Here is a 21,968-nt window from a genome sequence, read left to right as displayed (position 1 = left end):
TTTGCACATGCTCAGAAGATTGCGGATCAGCTGCACAGGCTGCTCCTGCGGGCTGGCTTCGTTGCCATCAGCCAGACCCTGTGTCCAGCTGAAGCTTCACGGCTGCCGTCCCGTTCCCTGAAGAGCTGGGATTGTTTCTCCAGACGGCCCCCTCCACCACCATATCCCCAATTCGATCGCATGCCTTTCTGTGGATTTTAATTGTAAGCCGCTCTGAGAGCCAGTTTTGCCTGAAAAGCAAGACAGAGGAAAAAGTCCATTAGCAGGGGTTAGTGGATAGGTGGATATTTGCAAAATACCCCTTAACAATCAAGTGTGTTAGTCAGTCATATCAGAACTGCCTTTACTTTGTATGGGAATCCCTATTAACACAGGAAAGAAACAAAGGAAAGAGAAGAAGGTCTATTAGTGTGGACTGGCGAATAGGTGGATATGTGCAAAATACCGATTAAAATAAACAAATATTCTTGCCTTCAAAGCACTTCGTATGTATTATGTAGCTGTAATCCTTACAATGGCCCTGTATTATTGCCCCCATTTTGTAAACGGGGTGAACAGAGGTTGAGAGAGACCTCAAGGTCACCTAATCTGTCCCTGGCAGAGGTGAGATTCAAACCCGAGACTTCCTGATTTATAGCGGTCACCTAGCTGCTGATCTGGCACCCCATGGAAGCCATGACTGATCAGCATTATCGGAAAGGGCATGTTTTTGCTTTTGTTCACACTTCCCAGTGCACGGGGGAGCTTCAGGGTCAAAGAGGAATTAATTCTGTCATTTTTTGTAAGATCTCTTTACAAGTATAAGAGCCGATTAAGCCAGAAATAATGCTGGTCTTTCAAATAGCATCAGTTCCCCCAGAAGCATTTTTCTGTCTCCTTTTGCAGGATACACGTCAACCGTGCCTCTCTTCCTAGTCTCACGTTGCTTTTTTAAATCTTTGCATCGCCGCTAGATTCTGTTTGTGGTTATTAGTTCTACTTTATGCTGTCATTTTAAACTTTTATAGTTTCTGTTGTATTTTATGATTTTAATGGTTGTGAACCACCCTGAGAACTTCGGCTGCTGGGCAGTGTAGAAATGCAATTAATTAATTAATTAACATGCAGACAGAACACTGCTGCAGCCTCTCTAATGTAGCTGGCCGGTCTGCCCAGCACCTAGCACAGGAAGAAGTAACTGCGTGGATTATTCTGTATTCTTGACACATTTTGACTGAGCTACAATGGTGACTGCAGCCATGAAATTAAAAGACGCTTGCTCCTTGGGAGGAAAGCTATGGCAAACCTAGACAGCATGGTAAGAAGCAGAGACATCACCTTGCCCACAAAGGTCCGAATAATCAAAGCTATGGTTTTCCCCGTAGCAACGTATGGCTGTGAGAGCTGGACTATAAGGAAGGCTGAGCGCCGAAGAATCGATGCCTTTGAACGGTGGTGCTGGAGAAGACTCTTACGAGTCCCCTGGACAGCAAGGAGGTCAAAACAGTCCATCCTAAAGGAAATCAACCCTGAGTGCTCATTGGAAGGACAGAGACTGAAGCTGAAGCTCAACTATTTTGGCCACCTAATGCGAAGAGAAAAGTCCCTGGAAAAGACCCTGATGCTGGGAAAGACTGAAGGCAAAAGGAGAAGGGGACGGCAGAGGATGAGATGGCTGGATAGCATCACCGATGCAATGAATATGAACTTGAGCACGCTCCGGGAGAGAGCGCAGGACAGGAAGGCCTGGCGTGCTATGGTCCATGGGGTCACGAAGAGTCGGACACGACTGAACGACTGAACAACAACAATGGATGTATTTTTAGCACTGCCTTATGATGTTTGTCAGAAATGAGTGCCCCCTTGAAAAAACAGAGTGCAGCTGTTTTCTTTCTGAGTGGCCAATTTTTCCAGCTGTTTTCAATCCCTTGTGGGCAGCAGTGAGTGGGCACCAGCTGCAAAAGCAACTGAGTGACCCTCTTAACACCACTACCACCCACGCTGGAGAAACTTCTTTAGCTGTGAAATGAGCCCAGTAGACCAGGGGGACGCAACCTGTTTGGGCCTTGGTGCACCCTGGGCAATTTGAGGAGAGCTTCCTAGGCACCATCACAAAATGGCTACCCATGGGAGGTGTGGCCAAGACCAAGCAACCTGCCCCAAAGACTGAGTACAAGGTAGATGTGGGCTCTGAGCCCCAATACACTAAATAATTGCTTTGAGCCCGCTATTTTCGGCACCAACAGGAACCTGTATCACAGCAATGCCTGGTGCCAGGAAGAAAATGTGTTAATTTTAAGAAGAAACTGCTCTCTTTAGCATGCACCAAGAAAGGTGTACCACTCAGTAGACTGCCACTTATGTCCATTTCACTGATGCCAAAGAACCACTTGATATCTCGAGCTTTTTGTTTTCTTTTGCTTGCTTGCTTGTTTTAAACAAATCACGCCTGTGTTCCTTTCCTAGTTTTCCAAATTGCTCCAGACTGCAGTCCCAGAATCTCGCTGTGTGTTCAAGGTTAAAGGCCAGCGCCGAAGACGTTCCCTACCAAAGCACAGCCCCTTCCTCTCGCTGAGGACAGGAAACCTGCGCAGGCAGTGGGAAGTTTGGGAACAAACAGGAAGGAGCTGCCGTCATCCATTACAGGGCGGCCTGCCCAACCCAGCGCTACCAGGCTGGGCTGTTTCGGCAACGTTGCTCCACTCCGTGGCTCTTTGGAGAAGAAGCAGGAATGGAGGAGGTAGGTGTGACACGGGGTCCTGAGGGCTCTGAACTCATCCTGTGTTGGTGCTGATTTTGCCCAGTCTTCTAGAGTGGGATTTAAGTAGAGATGGGACAGCTGTCAGGGATGCTTTGATGCAAGAGTCCTGCCTTGAGCAGGGTGGATGGCAGGGTGGACTAGATGGCCTCGAAGGACCCTTCCAACACTAAAACTCTATGATTGTACGCTTGAGGTTGGGGGTCAGGATGGTGAAGGGGCCTGGAAACTAAGCCCTAGAAGGAATGGTTGAAAGAGCTGGGTACATTTAACCTGGAGAAGAGAGGATTAAGGGGAGATGTGATCATGGCCTTCCAACATCAGGAACGTTGCCATGCTGAAGGTGGAGCAGAATTTGTTGTCTCTTGCTCCAGAGGGCAGCACTAGAACCCATTGTTTGAAACTGCAGGGAGGTAGATTTCGGCTAAACGTTAGGAGAAGCTTCCTAATGGTAACCGCTGTTCAGCAGTCGAACAGGCTGCTCTGGGTGACGTTGGGTTCTTCTTTGCTGGAAAGTCGGCGTGACTTTCTTGTGAGTAGACATGCATACGATTGTGCTGTAAAAAGGCCACTATGGCCTTGGGAAGGTTTACTTATTTACTCATTATTATGTATTCATTTTCATTTATTTCCTTTCTATACTGCCCAATAGCTGGGGGCTCTCTGAGCGGTTCTCAATAGTTGATTCCCAGCTTTCTTCCTCTTGCAAGGAACCCAAGGCAGCTTACATGTTCCCCTTCCTCCTCCTCTCCATTTAATCCTCACAACAGCCCTATGAGGTAGACTAGTCTGAGAGTCAGTGACTGGCCCAAAGGCACCCATGAGCGCCATGGCCAAGTGGGGACTTGAACCCAGGTCTCCCAAGCCCCAGTCCAACACTCCAACCACTACACCACGCTGTCTGTCTGCTTACTGTGCATACCTCTGCATGTTTACCCAGAAGTAAATCCCAATGGGTCTTACTCCCAAGGAAGTCCATGCATAGCATTGCAGCTGGGATCTGCAAGTCTCACCCTGAGCCAAGGAGGTGGAGGCAGACCCTAAAGGAACAAACAATCCATTGTTGCTGCAAGAAAACAGGAAGACGTCTGGCTCGCTCTTGTTTCCTTGAAACCCTGAGCAACCTTCTTCCTCCTTAAACTGCATTTAAAAGAAAAAAAAAAATTGGGCCTGTGCTCAGTTGTCTTAGCAGGCGGTATCCAGCAAGTGTGTCTGTGTGCAACGCTGTCCTAGGACAGCATGCAATTATTCAGCAAGTGCTTTGCAGCACAAATGTCTGTGGGCAACATCGGCAACGCCAGTCAATCTTTATTTTTCTTACTTTTTGACGGGAGCCAAATTCTGTTGGTCATAAGCGCGCAAGTTTTTTGGTCAGGCAGAACGTTTCGGTGGGCAGGCTGGGAAGTAGCCAAGCGAAGAGAGCTGTGTCTCTTTGAAACTTGCATGCTCCGCGCGCAAATGGAAGCTGGCGTAATGAATTATACAGTTTGGGCCTGGTCGGCATGCTTCTCTGGAAGCAAAACACTGCAACAGACTATGCCAATCCCATGCTCTCCAGACAGGTTGGATGAGATTTGGGGCATGGAGCACATGATACACATAGTACATTATTTAGAAGACCTAAGACAAAGGTACGTAGATCCACAGCTATATTGGAAAGTGGCCATAATAATAATTAAAACCATGTCGATTACAGTGTCAGTTACAAAAGACAAGATGGAGAAAAGTTACACCGGCCTCCCACAATCCAGCACCCTCTTGATCTGTTGGATTACAGCTCCCATGCTGGCTGGGAGTGATGTGAGTTCTGGTCCAACACATCGAGAGGACCCCAGTTTGGGGAAGGACAATTAAAACACCAATTAAAACTGCGCCAATTAAAATGCCTGGGTAAAAAGGCACGTCTTAACCTGGCGCCAAAGAGCTCGCAAATTAGGAATCCGGCGGTGTCCCCCTGTAGGCTGAGCCTCCCAGCTGGGGCTATGCCACCACCAAGAAGCCCTGCCCTTTGTCATTATGTGGTATGCTTCCAGTATAAAAGTTTGTAGGGTGGATCGACCCTTTACATGCGTGACCCTGCTTTGGGGGCAGTGGGGAGCGGTGTATCATTGCAGTTTTGGAGAATGCTGTTTTCTGATCTCTGTCATCTTCCCTGTCATTCTGGATCCCAGGGGGAAGTGGACCCCATAGATGGGGGATTCCAGGAGAAGGCAACGGACGACCGAGCAATCTTGCGCTACGAAGAGCACATCACGGAATTGCTGGTCACCGTAGCCCAGCTCCACAGCAAAATCGAGCACCTGCAGGAAAAGAAGGCCAGGTATCGTTGCCTTCGGCTTCTTCACACGAGAGCCTAAGAATCGCCCGACCTGAGCCTAGCATCCTGCTTATGATGGTGGTCAGGTGATGTTTCTCGGAAGTTCAAAAGAAGGCGTAAAGGCAACAGCCCTCTCTGCTGTGTTCTCCATTGTCTGGTTTTGCAGAGGTAGACTCCCCCTGTACTCAGAGGCTCTACTTACCAAGGTGGATAAGAGCTGTTGATAGAGCACTCTGAATTTCTGTAATCCTGGGGTCTCTGATGAGGGACACCTCTCTTGGCCAGCCTGCCTTCTCCTTCTGATTTTAATCTTATTTCTTAAGATTTTTAAATTCTTCTTCAGAAAACTGGCTGCAAGTTCTGCCCTCCTGCACCATCTTTATTTGGGTCTAAAGGAGAGATTCTGTGTCATGGAGCTCAAACCCCATCCCTGCCCTGTACTCAGGTTCTTAGGGAAGCCAGATTTCTTTTAGTGTTGCCAGTTCTTGGAAATGAACATTTTGTGACAGGTCACACCCACCACTTTATAAATGGGCAAGCCTCCTGCCCCCAGAGCAGCCATTTTATGGGAGGATGCACAGCACCCTCTGATTCTCTTTGTTCAGCCTGTAATCATGTTAGCCTTTTTTGCTGCCGCCGTTTGCACTCTTGCTTTTTAAGTTGAAGAAGCATCAGTGGATGTAGCGATTCTCTCTGGGTGGGTGAGTAGTAGACCACGCAAAGCTGGAATTAGATGATTCCTGGAGTCGAGGGGCTTTCCAGAACAGAGGCATTTGGGGGGGGAAGGCCCAGATATCGGGAGACAGCCTGTCCTCTGAACTCCTCTTGTTGGCAGAGACGACGAAGAGTTTTCCGACTTGTGCTCTGAGTACACAGCGAGCCTCCCGCGATGCGCTCCGCAGTTTTCAAAGCCAGTGCTGCCCCTGCCACCTCCGCCTCCGGTCCATTCCGAAGCAGGTAAGGAGGGCTAGGTGAGCTTGCAATTTGGCTGCTTTCGCCCATGCCGCTACCCAAGAGGGTGGAACAAAACCCTCCCCAAACTGCGCTTTTATCCCAGGATTTGCGCCAAACAGACCTGCAATGGAGTCCTTCTAGGACAATTGTCACCTCCACTCTAGTAAACGGTGTTCCCAAATTGCAAGCCAGATTCCATTTATTTATTTGTTACATTCCTATCCTGGCTTGTCCTCCAAGGAGCCCGAGGCAGCTGACATAACCCCCCTCTTCCTCTCTGTTTTATCCTCACAACAACCCTGTGAGGTAGGTTAGGCTGAGAATCAGAGACTGGCCCAAAGACACCCAGTGAACTTCACGGCTAAGTAGGGACTGGAACCCGGGTCTCCCCAGTACAACACTCTAACCGCTACACCACAGTGGCTGTCACAGCTGGGGCATAAAACATCCAAAGCAATCTCTTGATTTTTTGCCATTGGGGCGCCTCTTTCCAAAGTCCGCCAGGTTTTTCCAAGCCAAAATGGGCTTAGGGAAGCCTACCTAAGTGCCACCGTCCAAGTAGATTTCTTTTGGGATGCTGTATTACCCCGAAACACCCTGAAATGTGGCTTGCAATAGTAGAACAGCCCCAAAAGTGTTTGAGTGTTTGGGCTCAAGCGCCATCATTCTCAGCCAGCGCGCAGCTGGTGAAGCAAGCTTAGCTCGGCGAAGGCATTTGCCACCATCATGTTACTAGCCCTGCAGGTGCTATGAAACCTGTTATTGTTTTTTTGAATTAAGATGGCCACCCCTCTGGAAATGAATCAAAGCGAGATTCCGCCTGTGGGCCACAGCTGCCTGCCGATGCCACTGCTTGGACATTGCTAGGATTTTTAATCCGGAGGCACGATCATTTTATTCTCTCTTTTCTGCGCTCCTTCCCTCCATGTTCTAGACAATGCCGATCTGTTTCTCGATGTTCACAAGGCCGTCGCATCTCTCGAGAACACCATCTTCGCCCATCGCAGCCGCATCCCCAGCGCCGAAGCCGAGGTGGCAGGATACGTCCCAGTGGCTGAGGTTGGCAAAGCCATATTCCCCTACACCAGGGGTGGGGGATGCTTATTGCCACTGGCCAGATCCTGCCTTCCCAAAATGCAGCCCCCGAGAGCTTCCCCGAAATGGAATTTGGCCTTTCGGCCGAAAGAGGTTGCCCACTTCTGCCCAACACAGAGTCTTTAACAGAGTGCCGTGGAGGTGGGGAGCAAAGGAGTGAGGGATTGTTTCTCAGTGGGCCCCGTTTGGGCTCCAGTCCTGTCGGCACACACCGCCTCAGTTGGTTAATAACGGGACCACACCTCACCAACCAGTGCCCACCAAGAGGCTGGAATGATTGACAACCCTTGTTGGTTACATGTAAATATTTTAATACGATTAACAATGAATGTAATGCTACCACTAATTTAATGCTTCATTAGTTTCTTTCATGAAGAAATTAAATCACATTACGCTGGCGTTTCTGCAAGTGGATCCCTCCGTCTTGTATCTCAGTGGGCCCCGTTTGGGCTCCAGTCCTGTCGGCACACACCGCCTCAGTTTGTTAATAACGGGACCACGCCTCGCCAACACCGCCGCAGACGTTGTAGCTGCAGATTTGACTCCGATGCGGCCGGCTGATTGGAAATGGGCAACATTTGGGTTGGTTTGTTTGTCAATCTCGCAGGGTCTGGAAGAAAGTCTGTGGAAATTCCAAGGGGGCAGCATGGAGCCGTTGTCCAGGCTGGGTCAGGAATCGAACGCCGTCAGCCTGGGGTTCCTGACGGATGAGATGAACATATACGAGAGAGAAATCACCCTGCAGAGAGAGAGGAAAACAGCCTTCTTGGTGGAGCTGGAAGGCATGAACGAGGTGCTGAGCAGGTCCAAATCCACACTCTGTGCTTACCAGGAAGAGAGGGACAAGCTTCAGAGAAAGGTAACATCTGGGAAAAAACAGTGATCCTTTCCAGTTTATCATATTTGCCAGTATTTAATAATAGAGTCGGAATGGGTTCTGAACAGAGAGCCGCAAGCAGATTTGCCAAACACCCATATTCTCCTCCGTAACGTTTGAAACATAGATCTAACTTCGCGGTGTGTTCTCCGAGGAGGTACAGTCATCTTGTAGAAAAGAGGTGTGGTATAGGCATCTCCTCTGTCCGTCCTTGCCACCTTGTGGTCATGGACCCCATAAGGTCATGATCCAGAGTTTGCCGTGGGGACGCCACTATGCTGGTGATACCCAGCTCCCTCTGTCCCTGTTTCAATGGATAACAAAAGGCAGTGGAGGTCCTTACCCCTTGTCTGGACACAGTGGGGGATTGGACATGGCCAAACAAATTGCGACTCAGTCCAGAATGAGAGGGAAGTCTTGCTGGTCAGCAAGATGACCTCAGATTGGGGGCACAATGTGGATGGGGTAGCACTCCCTCTGAAGGAGCGATATTTTTGGACCCAATGTTGCCCCCAGCGGGCCAAGTGGCTACTGTGGCCAGGAGAATCTTTGCCCAGCTTCAGCTGGAGGGCCAGCTGTGCCCTTGCTAGGTAAAGCGGATCTGGCCACCACCATCCCTGCCTTTATTACCTCTTGCTTAGACTACTGCAATGCATTCTGCGTGGGGCTGCCCTTGAAGTCTGTTCAGAAACTGCAGCTAGTGTAAAATGCACCTTAGAGTCCATACATCAACAGCCTTGAGCCAACTGCACTGGCTTCCGATTTGTTTCCAAGCCCAAGTCAGGGTGCTGGTTTTGACCTATAAAACCCCGAAACGGTTTGGGGTCAGGATTTCTGAAGTGCTGCCGCCTCCCATACAAGCCTGCCTGGAATGTGAGCTCTTCCTCAGAAGCCCCACTGCGGGTCCCACCCCCAGAGCGATGAGGCGGGTGTGGACGTGAGACACAGGGCCTTTTTAACGGCAGCACCTCCGCTGTGGGACTCTCTCACGTGGGAGGTCAAGCTGGCGGTATCCCTGTTCGGTTTTAGACAGGCAGTACAATCTGCCTTGTGTTTCACCAGGCCTTCAGCTTTAAAGGTCGTTTTTAGTTTGTTCCCAAAAAGACTGTTCTGGTTTTGTTTTTGCTTTTTGCGCTGTTGTGATTTTATTGTACACCATCCGAGGGTCCTGTTGGGCAGAAAAGCGTAGTGGTAATAACAGCGGGCTCAGTGCCGGTTCCAGGCCAGTGAGGGGCTTTAGGCAAGATACCAAATGGATACGGTTTTATTCCGGTTGTATTGTTATACTGTGGTTTTCATGTTCGATACGTTTTGTATTGCTTTATCGTGTGCCGTTTGGTTTTAATTTTTGGGAACCGCCCAGAGAGCTTCGGCTATTGGGCGGTATAGAAATTAAATTACTTGAATAAATAATAAACACCCACTTTGGTCCCCCTCTGTCAGTGAGTCTGCCTTCTCACCGCCATTGTCACCAGCTGCTTTTCTTCTTCCTCAACATGGCTCCCGCTTGCTTGCTTGCCGGGCAGAGCGCGCCAGGGAGCAAGGAGGCCGTGGCGTCTCCTGCTTCTCCTTCTCAACACCTCCGTTGTCTAGGCCGGAGCGAGAGGCAGGCGGACACGCAGCTTGCAATGCAGAAGAGGAGGAGCGACTCCAGGGGGCTCTTGTTGGTGGGCCCCCGCTGGGGTGTCAGCCCTTGGCACGTGCCCAGCCATGCCTACCCTTGCCGCCGGCCCTGACTGTTTGTGTTGCCCAATTAGAAGCTATTGGAAATTGCGCGGCAGGGCATAGTGCTGAAGGAGGAGGGTTTGAAGACGCAGTGACGTCGACGGCAAGCGCTCTCCATGTCTCCGTCCAGGTCAAAGACCTGCAGAACGCCCTGTCCAAGATGGAGACCCTCGCAGACGGAGCTGCCAGCCCTGTCGGGGAGCGAGAGCCGTGGGGATTTCAGGTGAATTTCGGCGTGCCTCTTGAGTTTGTATGCTCCTTGGGGCAGGACCCCCGTCCTCTGTGAAGCGCCACATACGCACTAAAGCAAGCACATTGACGAACAAAAAGAAAGGGGTGTTTTTCTGCACTGGGAAACTTTCCAGATTTCAACACATCCGAGCGGTAACAAATTGAAAATGCAGTTTTAATTATTTTCCCTTCCAATGAGCTAGCGGAGAGATTTGGGTGCATAGGAAGGGTGGGGGAAGAATTCTGTGACGCAGAGGGGAATTTGAATATTGAGTGAGCACAACAGGACCAGACAAAAGGAATTTCAGGACCTGCTCCAGTCGGATTGTGTCCTCCCGCTACCCATCACCGTATGCCAGGAGATGAGAGGGTAAGCACGGGCATTTCACGATCTCTGCTGAAAGTCTACTTAATTTTTCCCTTCTCCCTCCTCCTCCCTTTTTCCTTTCAAGTCGTGTCTTTTTAGATTGTAACCCAGCGGGCAAAACCTTCTTTACTGATTGGTTATGAGCCGCTCTGAGAGTGTTTTTTGGCTGATAAAAATAATATTTAAATAATAAATAGAAGTCTGAGACACTCTGGGGTGGATCTGTATCCCTGAACCGCCTCGTTTGTTTCCCCAATTCCCCCCCCACCCCCCCGCAGGCTCCTATGGCGGCAGCCCAGAACGTCGTCCGCTGTTTCCGGGGCACTCCAAGCGGCCACCCCGCCTGCTTCTTTCTCCCCCAGCAAGGCCCCCCGCCAGCGGAGACCCAGGCAAAAGGCATGGAAGTACAAAACCAGCAGCTGCGTGGGTAAGGGGGCGCCCGCGTCAAACTCTCACAGGTTGATCACAACCAACTCCCGACACAGACAGCCCTCCTTGCTTCAAAACACCCTGCCTCCCTGGAAAGTGATGTCTGCTTGATGGGTACAGCACCTGCTTTGCACGCAAGAGCACTTGGGTTCGATTTTGCCATCTCCAGTTTAAAAAGGGCCTAAGCTAGGATCTCTAGAAGAGCCCTGGAGACCTCTTGCCGGTCAGAGTACGCAGCCCCAGGCTGGCTGAGCCTGAATTTCTGGCTTCCAGCTTTCTGACATGATGTTCCTGAGCACAACGTCTGCTTTTAGCCGGAGGACCCAGAGGTCAGCCACACAGGATATGCAGATGATCCCAGGGTCACCCCTAGAACCTGTTGGTAAAAGGGGATCTCACGTTGCCATGCAGACCTGCCCGGGAATTGGGATTGGCTCTGGAGGCCTGGCGCTTGTTGGCATCTCGAGACGTCCGCCAGTGGGGTTGCCTGTGATGGCAGCGGTGCAGTGCCGAAACGGAATCCGGCAGGCTCCCTGTCTGTGTCTGTCCCAGGGTGGACAACCTTTTTTTGCTCCAAGAGCCACATGCAGTGTGTGGGCAGTCGAGGGCTGCATGTCAATGGAGAGGGCAGGAGATGGTGGTGAGCAGGGCGTGGGGCTGGCATCCCCTTTGCCTCCCCGCCTCTCACTCACACTCTCTAATGCACAATCATCCACCCCCACGGGGAGGTTAACGCTTTGCCCCCCACATGCCATCCTCCCCTTGTAAGTGAAGCTCCCGCTGGACCACCAAACAGCGGTTTGGCAGAAGCACAGTTTACAAGCAGAGGTGGCAAGATTGGGCTGGGGGGGGGGGGGGGTTGTAGAGGGCAGTTTGGGCACCTGCATGGGCTGCACTAGTGGCTGCATGTTGACCGCTAACTCGTTCTAAAACATGCCACGTCTTTTTGCCTCGCTGCTGTTGGTTGTATTTCTGTGTTTTAGGAAGCTATCTGATTTGTATTTTTAAAAGCAATTACACCGTTTCTGTCCTTACACAGGAAGCCAATCTGGGTAAAGTAGTAGAAGGGTGGCATGAAAATACTTCATTATTAAGAATGAGAACTGGCAACAAAATGTTGCTGTGTATTCTTGTCCTGCAACAGTAGTGGTCTTGCCCACGGTGCCCATTAGCCAGCCGCGCCCCTCTTCCAGGATACCATTCCATTCCCACCCACCCCCAGCACTCACACTTTCCCATTTTTCCACTTGAGATTCCATGGCAAGTCAGCATGTGCAGCCCACATTTGGCTGATTTTGGAAGGCAGTTGCCCCCTTCGTTTTGGAGGGTTTTTTTAGGTTTTCTTCTTCATACTTTTGCGAACTCTTGGATTTCCCCGAGCATGCTTGGCCCCTTCCTCTTGTTTCTCTGTGAGCCTGTATTGGCTCCATTTCTCTCAGCACGCGCCACCTGAGTTCACTATTAGAGGGAATGTTTCATTAGGGGGAGTAATTTTTTCTGTTGTTGTTGTTGAAATGAATGCCTTCCCTCCCCACCCAAGATTCATCGAGAAACTAAGAAGCATCAACCAGCTCCTCTCAGCTACGCTGCAGGAGTCCAAGAGCGACACAGAACGCATCAGCATGCTTCTGGGCCGCCGTGAGTCTGACAATACCGCCTTGCGTTTGGCTGTACAATACAGGTGAGGAGGCAGCTCAGATCTGTTCCGGGGCTCAGCATTGGGGAGTCATTATGTAGCAGTCCCAGCCCCACATATAGTAATTTCTTTCTCCCCACGTCCAATAAAAGGCAAAAGTGCTAACAGTCACCTATTAGACAGTGCTTTGAGTTCAGACCAGGGAAACTTGAGTTCAAATCCCCTCCTTGGTTGGGCCAGTCACAATCTCTCTGGCTAGCCTACCTCTCAGGGTTGCTGTGAGGATAAAAGTGGGAGGGACTGTATGTACTCCCTTAGCCCCTCGAAGAAAAGGTGGGCTAAGGGAGTACGTATAGAAAGCAAGCGCATTATCTAAACCTGAGACGTTCCCCCAAGCAGTGCGTTAAAAAGCAGAGAGATATTTTTATCCTGCTCGTTCCTGAATGGATTTTTCAAAGCCCCGTCCATTTCAAACCGAAACCCAAAATATACGTGACGATATGTTACCTTGCAAAAATCACATGACAATTTTAAACCAGCAAGCACCGCACCAGCCAATAAGAGCAGCCCAAAAGAAGTAGCTGTGTTGGTCCGTGTGGGACGGGGATCCCAAATCCATGGTTGGGGAATACCTTTATTTGGACTGATTGAAATGTCACAAAATGCCGAGTGAGATCTTGATTTCTCCAGAAGCCTTTGTCAGGCTTGGATGTCATCCAAAGAGCGGAGGCAGCTGAAATTAAAAACTGGCCAGACGTTGTGGCTCTGTGGGGCGGGGTGGGGGCATGGACTCCCTCTGTCCTGTGGATGGTGTTTGGCCGCTGAGATTCCCCCCTACCTTCTCTTTCTCACATCTGTCAGTGAACGTTGCTTGGAGGCCTACGAGGTTCTGTTTTCACTGACCGCAGCAGGGCTGCAGCCTTGCACGGAGGCAGCGGAAGAGTCCAAGAGCGACACAGAACGCATCAGCATGCTTCTGGGCCGCCGTGAGGAAGGGGAAGAAGACGGGCCCCTTGCAGGTGAGTCTGTGCAGATGTCGGGGATGCTGTCTCGGCAGCACAAACAAACACTGGATCCAGCTTCTAGCTGCCCCTGCTGCAATGATGATGATATTACTATTATTGTTTGCATTTTATTTTATCGGTTGATTTAAAACCCTTCAACCTCCTCGGTTGGAAAGGCTCCCAGATCGGCTCCCGGATCGATTAGAAATGCGACGGTGCCCTGCCTCTCAGTCTTACAAACCTAAAAGGACACGGCGCAAAAGGAAAAAAGGACAGGGAGGGAGACGGAAAAGAGAAGGCCCAGGCGCTAATTCTTCAAACTGTTTTCTCGCTACTGTGATTCCGCCTTGCAGACAAGAATCTGTTTTGGAAGGCATGGAATATCAGTGATAGAAATCAGGCCATCCGTCCATCCATCCATCCGTCCATCAGGCCATCAATATTCATGTAAATGTTCACCTTAGCTCTCTGAAGTGGGGCAGACCGGTCCTTCCTGCTCTCACCATGAGACAATTTGCTTAGTCTCTTGGCCGTGCAGGTTGGGGGATTATGGGCATTGATGATGGGGTTTGGGGGTCAGCCAGGTGAGCGCTCCATTAGGGAGGGAGGGAGGCTGGGGCTGCATTCTAGGTGACCCCCACGAAAGCCACTGGGATCTCCGGCTCAAGACTCCGGCATAAACAGAACACTTGTCCATAATTCGCGAAAACGCTGCAGCTCCTTCCTTTCTTGGCATGGGGTGAGGGGGGGGGCGCTTTGTGGCAGCTCCCTCCCCCTTGTCCTGACGTGGCAGCTGATCTCCTCCTCCCCGCTTAGGAGAGCCCAGCAGCACGCACCATGAGATGAGAGTGGCAGTCATGGACAAAGCTCACAGGTCCTTGCAAAGCTGTGGTGCAGACAGCGAGATGCCTGGTGGCTGTAACCAATCTGAGCAGAGGTATGAAGCGGGGGGGGGGGGGGTTGTGGGGGGGGGGACTGGGACGCCCCCAGCCACAGAACTGAAGTGAGAGGCCGAGCAAGATCGGGGTTGAAGCGGGATCGAATCCTTAGGAAGGGGGACGAGCCATAGTTCAGGGGTAGAGCCCCTGTTTTGCATGCAGAAAGCCCCAGGTTCGGTCCCCGGCATCGCCAGATACGTAGGACCAGAAAGGACCCCTACCTGAGACCCTGGAGAGCCCCTGCCAATCAGTGTAGAACTAGGTGGGCTGAAGGTCTGACTCAGTAGAAGGCATGTTCCTATGTCCCTCTGTAAATCAGCCATTCGTTCAGAACATGAGGACTAGAATCCTGCTTCCGCATTAGGGGATAGACCGTAGCTCAGTAGTACACCACAGGCTTTGCCTGCAAAAGGTCCCTGGTGCAATCACCAGCATCTCCCGGCGGAGCTAGGAAAGCTCCCATGTGAAACCCCAAAGAGCCGTTGCCCGTCAGTGCAGATGACACAGAACTGGACAGACCACGGGCCCGACTTGTGCAAGGTAACTTCGAAGAACCACAAAAAGGTCCGTCCAAAGGCAGAGAGTTGATGGCTAGGACGTTTGTCCCAAGTTGGGTTGGAATGAGGAGAAATGGCTTTCCGCAGAGCCGGTTGCTGACCACGGAAAATGTCAGCGCCACTGAGCCAACCATGTGGGAGCCAGACAAAGACGCTGATGTCGAGCTGGTGGGGAAATGCCGCTGCCGTCAAAATCCTGTTCCTGTTCCAGTCCCCCAGAGCCCTGTGGTTCGGAGGAGGACGAAAGGACGGTGTTGCGAGAGTATATCAGGCGCCTGAGGGCAGAGCAGGCCTCGGTGAAGCTCCCCATCCGTCGGCCGCCTCCTGGGCCCGACTCCGTCACAGCCAGGATCAACGCAGGGATCGAGGCCAAGGTGGTGGAGGTGCAGAGGGCCTTGCGGGATGGCCTGCCTGCCGAGGCCGCGCAACCCAAGATGGAGAAGGCGCGTCTGCTGCGAGAATTGCAGACTGCCAGGGTCAGCCGGGTTTGTGGAGGGGCGGGGGGTCTCTGTGTGTGCCGCCCTCCAAATCCCTGAGTGTTGGAAATGTGTGGAGGCTGCTTCCTCGTGAGGAGAGACCGTAACGGTGGCTTAGGCTGCTTTTGTCTTATTTCTTTGTGAGCGCTGCCGGCAACAAAATTTGCAGTGCGTAAAACGCTCCTGTTAAGAGTGCCAGCGATGCCCTTTTATAGGATACTCCATTACGAACAGTTTTCTGTTCCTCCTCCCCTTGCCCCCTCCAACTATCAGCATACTCAGCCCTCGTTGCTCGGGGGGGGGGGGGGTGTTTCTCCTGCCCTTTAGGGATTTATTTATTTATTTATAGCATTTTTATCCACCCCATATCATTACGATCTCAGGGCAGCGTACAGATAAAATCAGTTTCAACCGTATAAAACAATAAATCATTTAAACACCTAAAAACATATTAAACCATTAAACAAGCTAATACCAATTAAAATCTAAAACAATAAAACCATTAAAACACTGTGCTACTTTAAGGAATGCATGTAGCCCTCAAAGGCTTTGGTTAAAAGCCTTGTTTTTACTTGGCACTGAAATGGAACCAATGTACGTGCCAACTGGGCCTCCAAGGGGAGGGCATTCCACAGCCGGGGTGCCACAGCAGAGAAGACCCTCTCCCACAACCCACCACAGTGTATGTCTTGCACTGGTGGGACGCAGAGGAGGGCCCCTCCAACAGATCTCGGTCCTCAGGCAGGCATATATAGGAGGAGGTGCTCCCTCAAATATCGAGGTCCCAAGCTACTTAGGGCTTTAAATGTCATCACCAGAACCTTGAATTCCGACCAGAGGTGTATTGTCAGCTTTGGTTTTCCCCTCTGTAACTTGTTTTGCGCTTCTACTAAACTTGGGGTCCCCCGCCCCCGAGTGTCCTTGTTACGCATAGGGAGTGAGGTGCTGTTTTGGTTCTGCAAAGGATCCACACTCAAAAAATGCGTTCACTATAGGATTTGCACATATTCACCTCAAACAGACGGGCGCGGTGAGCAAACCCCAATATAGGCAGCACTAATCTGTAAAGCTTAGTGGTTGAGACGCTGAACTGCAGACGGGAAGGTCGGCAGGACAGCAGTTCGAGACCCGAGTGCCGCGTGACGGAGTGAGCTCCCGTCTTCAGTCCCAGCTCCTGCCAACCTAGCAGTTCGAAAGCAAGAAATTGCAAGTAGATAAATAGGTACCGCCTTGGCGGGAAAGGTAACAGCGTTCCGTGCACCTCGGTGTTCAGTCATGCCGGCCACATGACCACGGAAGCGTCTTCGGACAGCGCTGGCTCTTCGGCTTAGAAACGGGGATGAGCACCGCACCCTAGAGTCGGACACGACTGGTTGGGGACACCTTTACCTTTACCTTTTTAATCTGTAAAGCAGGGCGTGCGTGCACAGCCACGAAGTGAACCGCAGACCCGTCCCCCAAAACTCTGCTTTGCCCCATCTGGCAAAATTAGGACTCGTTCTCCCTTTCTCGGGTACGACTTATCGCTTGATAGCCGCCAGCCAGCCATGCTCATTAAAGAGGCCGTATGGTAGGGCTGCAGTCTTTAGCCCAGAAGGGTTGAAATTCTTTCAGCCTGAGCGCTGAATTCCATGTTGGAGAAGCCCTTAGACAGAACTTTGAAGTTGGTTCCGTCCAGTCCAGCATCTTGTGTCTGCAAGCCAGAACATGAACTTTATATTATATTATTTATTTGTTTGCTTAAAATATTTCTTGGCCGCCTTTCAGGGCAGACGTTCTCCAAAGGCAGCGTACAGCAAAAAAAAGACACAAAAAGTTCCGATATTAAGAACAACGAAAACACAGCAAAAACAGGAAGGATGCAATAAAGACAGCAGTAAAAACAGCTACAAAAACAGCAACCAAACAGCAATCATATTAGGAGAAGGCCAGAGTAAAATAATATCTTCTCAAGGCCTTCTTAAAAGCTTGTAAAGGCAGACCTCCAGTGGCAACTTGTTCCAAAGGTGTGGGGCTACTGCAGAGAAGGCCCTCTCATGTTTGGCCAGCCACCTGACTGCTCCCACGGGTGGGCAAATGAGAAGTCCTCTTTGATCTTAAAGTGCGGGAAGGCTGATAGACCATCTCTGAGCATGAAGGTTCTGTTGATCCATTATGGCCGATAACCTCTTCCTGATAACAGCACCCATACACAGACACCACTCCCACGATGGTTTCTGCTGCCAAAGTGGTCCCACCGTGGGGGCCGCGCTGTGCTTCAGTTTTTCCATACTGAGTTCTCCTTCCGATCGCATCCTAGGAGGCCTTAGCTGACTTAAACACCCGGTTGCACCTGACGGAGAAGGAGAAGCAAGGCCTTGAACTCTGGACTTATACCTACCGGGCTCAAGAAGCCATTTGTCTCCTGATGATCCGGATCCTGCAAGGGGAGCGTGATGAACTTCGGGGGCAGCAATCCGCCTCTTCTGAAAGCAGCAGCAGCAGCAGTGACAACTGTTCAGGGGTAAGGTTCACAACGCGTCACATCCCTCTCCCATCGACGCCAAATGAGGTACTCTCCGTAGATTTCTCAGTCTCCTGGTCTAGTTTCCATAGCAGAACAGCTGCCTTTGAAGCCATAAGTTGTTCCATTTTTAAAATTATTTCCAGATTTCGCACAGAGCCTTGTTCACGCACAGCTGCTCCCAGCTTTCTGTTCCTTCTTTTTCCTCCCTTCATTATACAGGGACATTTGACAAAACACCGGGGGGAAGAATTTTTTAAGAGGGAACTTGGTTTTTGATCACATGGAGATTCATTTTGTGCAGAGCTTTACCAAAGTTTGTGCGCCTTGACAAAACGCTGCAAAAAAATAACTCCAGTGTTGCCTTGACTGCATTGAGATGCTTCTGGGCAGAGTTTTATCATGTGTGCTGGTGTGCATTGACTAAACACTGCCCCCACCCCGCCCAAACCTTGAGGTGATCATATGCAATCTTTTTTGCACATTTTGTGGTGACGTCAAGGGGAGAAAGATGCAAACGAACTCAAGGAATGGGAAGCGGCATTCTGCACAACCGTTTTTTAGAAATGCTTCCCGTTCAACTGGGATGTCAGGAAGAGTGGAAGGCAGAGCAGAGCGAAATAATGGAAGAGGGGGAAATTCACTAGCAGGAAGTTCAAAAGGAATTTGTGACATGAGGTTGGGTTTGTTGTCTTTAAAAGTAATGCTGAAAGCTCTCCTGGGCATGTCTAGAGCTGTTCTTAGGACTGTAGCCACAGAAGCAGGCAAGCAAATGGGTATCTTCTTTTGCTGTTTTTCTCCCCTGAAACACTTAGGAGTATGCACCCATCTGTGGTTCCAAACGGATAATTTCTGGCTCGTCTGAGGATCCTGGCGGAAGGCAGCCCACTGCAGGCCCTGAGGTCCAGATGCACGAACTTCTGGACACTCTGGCCCGGTAAGGATTGCCCAGCGTAGCACTCAGAGGTGCGGCATCCTGGTTCAGAAGACAAATTTGTCCAGCCCTCAATGCTTAATATGTGTCTGATGACGAAGCGAGCATTGCTTTCGCAAGAGGTTCTCCTCCAGCTCATAACGTTGTCCTAGATGTGAGCCACTGTTACAAGCTGGGCAAGAACTCCCTGAAAAGAGAGGAGCTTTCTTGATCGCTTGAAAAAAAGACTTGGAATGTCCGAGCTCATTCCGAGCCAGTGGGGTTGGCCTATAGCCATCGGAATCCCTTCAAGGCATATCTCAGTAACAGAACCATGCACAGAACAGAACCATTCTGCTTTGAATGCAGAAGGTTCCGGGTTCAATCCCACGCAAATCCAAGTAGGGTTGTCTGGGGCCCTGGAGAACTGCTACCAGTCAGTGCAGACAATACTGGGCTAGATGGACCAAGGCTCTGAGTCACTAGAAGGCTGCTCCTGTGTTCCTTTTAAATCAGCCTTTTATTCAGAACCGTGAGGATTGGAAGCTTACTCTGTTTTTTAAGGGAAGCGCCATAGTTCAGTGATAGAGCGCCTGCTTGGCACGGAAAAGGTCCCTGGTTCAATCACCGGCATTTCCAGGTAGGGCGAGGAAAGACCCCATCTGAAAGCCTAGAGCATCCTTCCCCAACTTAGTGCCCTCCAGATGTTTTGGGCTGGCCAGGATAGCCAATGGTCAGGAATGCTGAGGGCTGTCAGCTGAAACATCTGGTTGGTACCAGGTTAGGGAAGGCTGCGTTGGAAGATCCCGAGCAAAATGGAAACACGGTCTGGCTTGATATATAAGACACCTTCTTATGTTCCTATTTAAGCATCCAGAATCATGAGAAACGGCATCTTAGTTTCTTAGTTTCTGCTGAGTGGCAGAGTGGGGAATCCCACAGCAGGCAAGGCAAACTATTTCATTCTAGGAATGGGTGAGCAAGCCATTTTTGCCTTCACCCAGATTCTCCGAGCATCAACTTGATGCGCACCTCTCCTTCATTTTCCGCACGCACCTGCAACCGCTGCTTCGTCTGTGCAAAGAGGGGAATTGCTCAAATCGAACGGGGTTGAATGGGGAAATGGTGCCAAAACCTGCGCATTTTTCAAAGTTGTGCAAGTGCCCCACATCGACTAACGCCTGAAATTGCGCATTTTTAAAATTGCCCGATTTCGAAATGCTTTTGGTGCACGTTTTGCACACGAGCCATGTTTGAGAATGTGTGGACGTTTTCGGAGAACACGCTTGATGCTGTGAATGGGGCATGCTCAACTGTTTTGTGAGCACAAACAACATTCTCCTACATCCCTCTTTCATTCTTCTTCAATGTCCACTGTAGGAACAGGGAGTTGAAAGATCAGATCCGTTCCCTTCTTGTCAACCTGGAGGAGAGAAGCCAAGACAGCAGGGCCCAGGAGATACACCAGGTGGAGCTCACAAGGGACTTTTTCAAAGCGCACAGGTAATATTTGGGAGGCACCCCCCTCACCGCCGAAATGGCCGGTTGCCCTTGGAGCCCTGAGAGACCAGGAGACGGAGCCCTGATCTGAGCTAGCAAGCGTGCTCTTATATTTTGTAAAAGGCTAGATGAATTCGTGGCTGAATGGGGCCACTGGGCCAGATGGACCATTTGTTCTGGTCCAGCAAGGCGCTTACATCATTAATGTAGCAAATTCTGGGCCCCACTGACTTTTTCTGACCAGGTATCGGGGCGCCCAGGTTGTAATGCACGCCCCATTCCTGTCCTGAACAGATGTGCTCTTTTCTTGCCGCAGTGCCTTGGTCCTTGCCTACCGGAACGCGCGCAAGAAACAGGAGGCGCAGCTGTGCCAGCTGGAGACCCAAATGGGCCTGATGAACCAACGCCAAACTGGGCAGCTGCAGTCGCTGATGCAAACCCTCCAGCGGTTGGAGGGCAAAGCGGACGGCGAGGCATAGGCCAAGCATTGTAAGGGGGCCAGTATACGAGTCCCAGTATTGGGGAAAGGGCGGGATATAAATAAATATAATAATAATAAGGGGGCTGCAAACCCCCCCATCCTACTCAAAAAAGCAGACTGTGCCTGGTTCGCCTTGCTTGGGGGTGCACCTCGTTCCCTAACGTCCAAAAACAATCAGAGTTTTTTGCATGTGAAATAATGTGTCTGTGTGTGCGCGCGCGCGGGGAGTGGCGGTAACATTTTAAAGGCTTTCTATATTGACATGGTTGGGAACCCAGAACCAAGATCCAGCACTTGTGGAGCGTAAAAATGAGGATTCTGCTTGCCTTCACCCTTGAACAAGGTTGCTTACGCACTGATCATTTACTGTGGAAGTAATAGTCTAACTTGTTTTTCAAAAATGGAACAGCGGCACAATCTTGATCCCCTGAACCTGGCCCTTCCGTTGCCTTTAAGAGAAGCAGTTCTGACATGTGCAGCAGCATCTTGGGCAGGGGAGCCGATCGCAACGCCGCCATACCACACCCCTTCACTATCGCCTTTCCAACGGGTGCCACTTCAGCCGTCTGTTTTTTTATGTGCTTCTTTGGTGCAATTAGTTTTTTTTTTTATTAAGGCATGAATTTTGAATTTCATCTTATAAAAGAGACAAACGGGCTTACTTTCTGGCTGGTGCAATGTTAGTACTGTGCAACTTTAGCTACTGACATCCGAGCTCTGACCTGTAGGTTATTAACCAGATGTGAGCAGGGCAGTTCTGTCAGGGCTGGAGGAGAGACATGGGGGCAGAGGGACCGCCAAATCGGACGTCCTGTCGGGTTCCCCTATGGGTGGAGGGGAAATAAGTATGCACTGGTAGAGTGGCAAATTTTGAAATGCAGGCGCTCATCATAATAGCCCCCATAGCCATGCCCCCAAGGAGAATCCAAACATCCAGGTAGTGGTGTGGATCCAAATCAACTAACCCGTTCTCGCAGTTTTCATCTTCCCAAGGAGCAGGTCTTTTTTAAAGCTAATGGGTCTTAATGGCTCATTTGAGACCAAGCCACCGCTAAATTGTGGTTTTAATGTTCTGTGTATTTTCAATTGTTTTACCGTGGGCTGTTTGGTTGTAATTTTTGTGAACCGCCCAGAGAGCTTCGGCTATTGGGCGGTATAGAAATGAAATGAAATGAATAAATAAAATACTTTGCATTTCAACATGGAAAGATATATTGTATCTCGGGCA

At 50.4% G+C, this 21,968-nt stretch overlaps 1 protein-coding gene across 2 annotated transcripts; it reads left to right on the top strand.

Annotated features, from left to right (window-relative positions):
• Positions 1-2,660: 2,660 nt before the first annotated feature.
• LOC146333460 (harmonin-binding protein USHBP1-like) lies at positions 2,661-21,938 on the top strand. 2 transcript variants are annotated; one of them, XM_084826209.1, is made up of 15 exons: positions 2,661-2,719; positions 4,909-5,057; positions 5,890-6,011; positions 6,943-7,067; positions 7,711-7,962; positions 9,836-9,928; positions 10,582-10,730; positions 12,273-12,413; positions 13,230-13,387; positions 14,189-14,309; positions 15,079-15,310; positions 17,643-17,846; positions 18,662-18,783; positions 20,140-20,262; positions 20,576-21,938. In XM_084826209.1, exons 1-15 carry the CDS (start codon positions 2,711-2,713, stop codon positions 20,736-20,738), a joined length of 2,163 nt encoding a protein of 720 aa, XP_084682335.1. In that variant the 5' UTR covers positions 2,661-2,710; the 3' UTR covers positions 20,739-21,938. The 2 variants fall into 2 exon arrangements, with proteins under 2 accessions (XP_084682335.1, XP_084682334.1); XM_084826208.1 differs by having other exon boundaries at positions 15,079-15,343.
• The last annotated feature ends 30 nt before the right edge of the window (positions 21,939-21,968 follow it).

This window comes from Heloderma suspectum, chromosome Z, assembly GCF_057233095.1.
Source record: "Heloderma suspectum isolate Gila_16-S chromosome Z, 16-S_ref, whole genome shotgun sequence".
In the NCBI taxonomy this organism is placed as follows: Eukaryota; Metazoa; Chordata; class Lepidosauria; order Squamata; family Helodermatidae; genus Heloderma; species Heloderma suspectum.
Note: the sequence above shows the minus strand (reverse complement) of the source record. Positions and strands in the feature narration are given on the sequence as shown.

Excerpts from the sequence above, each read along its gene's own strand:
- LOC146333460 (XM_084826208.1), top strand. Across the intron at positions 17,847-18,661 it reads GCAGTGACAACTGTTCAGGG|GAGTATGCACCCATCTGTGG; the intron begins GTAAGGTTCACA and ends TGAAACACTTAG. Across the intron at positions 18,784-20,139 it reads CTTCTGGACACTCTGGCCCG|GAACAGGGAGTTGAAAGATC; the intron begins GTAAGGATTGCC and ends TGTCCACTGTAG.